At 28.4% G+C, this 573-nt stretch overlaps 1 protein-coding gene across 1 annotated transcript in view; it reads right to left on the reverse strand.

Annotated features, from left to right (window-relative positions):
- LOC119593717 (WW domain-containing adapter protein with coiled-coil-like) overlaps positions 1-573 on the reverse strand; it is a gene marked incomplete in the record, with an annotated part of 31198 nt that overhangs the window by 20138 nt on the left and 10487 nt on the right. The window contains 1 exon segment of the mRNA XM_037942689.1: positions 1-23. Within this exon segment, the coding sequence (XP_037798617.1) occupies positions 1-23 (23 nt within the window).

Genomic DNA, 573 nt, shown 5'->3' on the forward strand with positions numbered 1-573 from the left:
ACGCACCTTGTAGTAGTTGGCAGCTGCAAAGGGCACAAAAATTTTTTATTAATGCTTTTGATAGGAACTGGAAATCGAGATAGATAGGATACCAATGGGGAAGGGAAAGGTAAGGTATGATCATGGAAATATGAATAAAAAATAAATGCACATGTAATTGTATTAAAAAACTGGTGTAGGACACCAATCAATATTAGGAGCAGTGAAATAACATAACAAAAAGATAACACTGAGAGGAGAAGTTTGAATAATAATTTGTGAGCAAACTCAATAAAATTTGCAAAACACAAATATCTAGTATGAAGAAAGAAAAATTCATTATGTTGGTAGATATTCTAAACAAAATACCTGGAAAACATACTCTACAGATATTTATTATGTTCATTTACTGAACATAATAGTATTCTAAACAAAATACCTGGAAAACATACTCTACAGATATTTATTATGTTCATTTACTGAACATAATAGTATGACATAGTTTCTAAAACTATTCAGTATCAATTTTTGAAATAATAATGTCTTTCATATTTAAAAAATTGTTCAGAACCCTTTTATATATTAACCCCTTGG

Source organism: Penaeus monodon, chromosome 32, assembly GCF_015228065.2.
Source record: "Penaeus monodon isolate SGIC_2016 chromosome 32, NSTDA_Pmon_1, whole genome shotgun sequence".
NCBI classification, from domain to species: Eukaryota; Metazoa; Arthropoda; class Malacostraca; order Decapoda; family Penaeidae; genus Penaeus; species Penaeus monodon.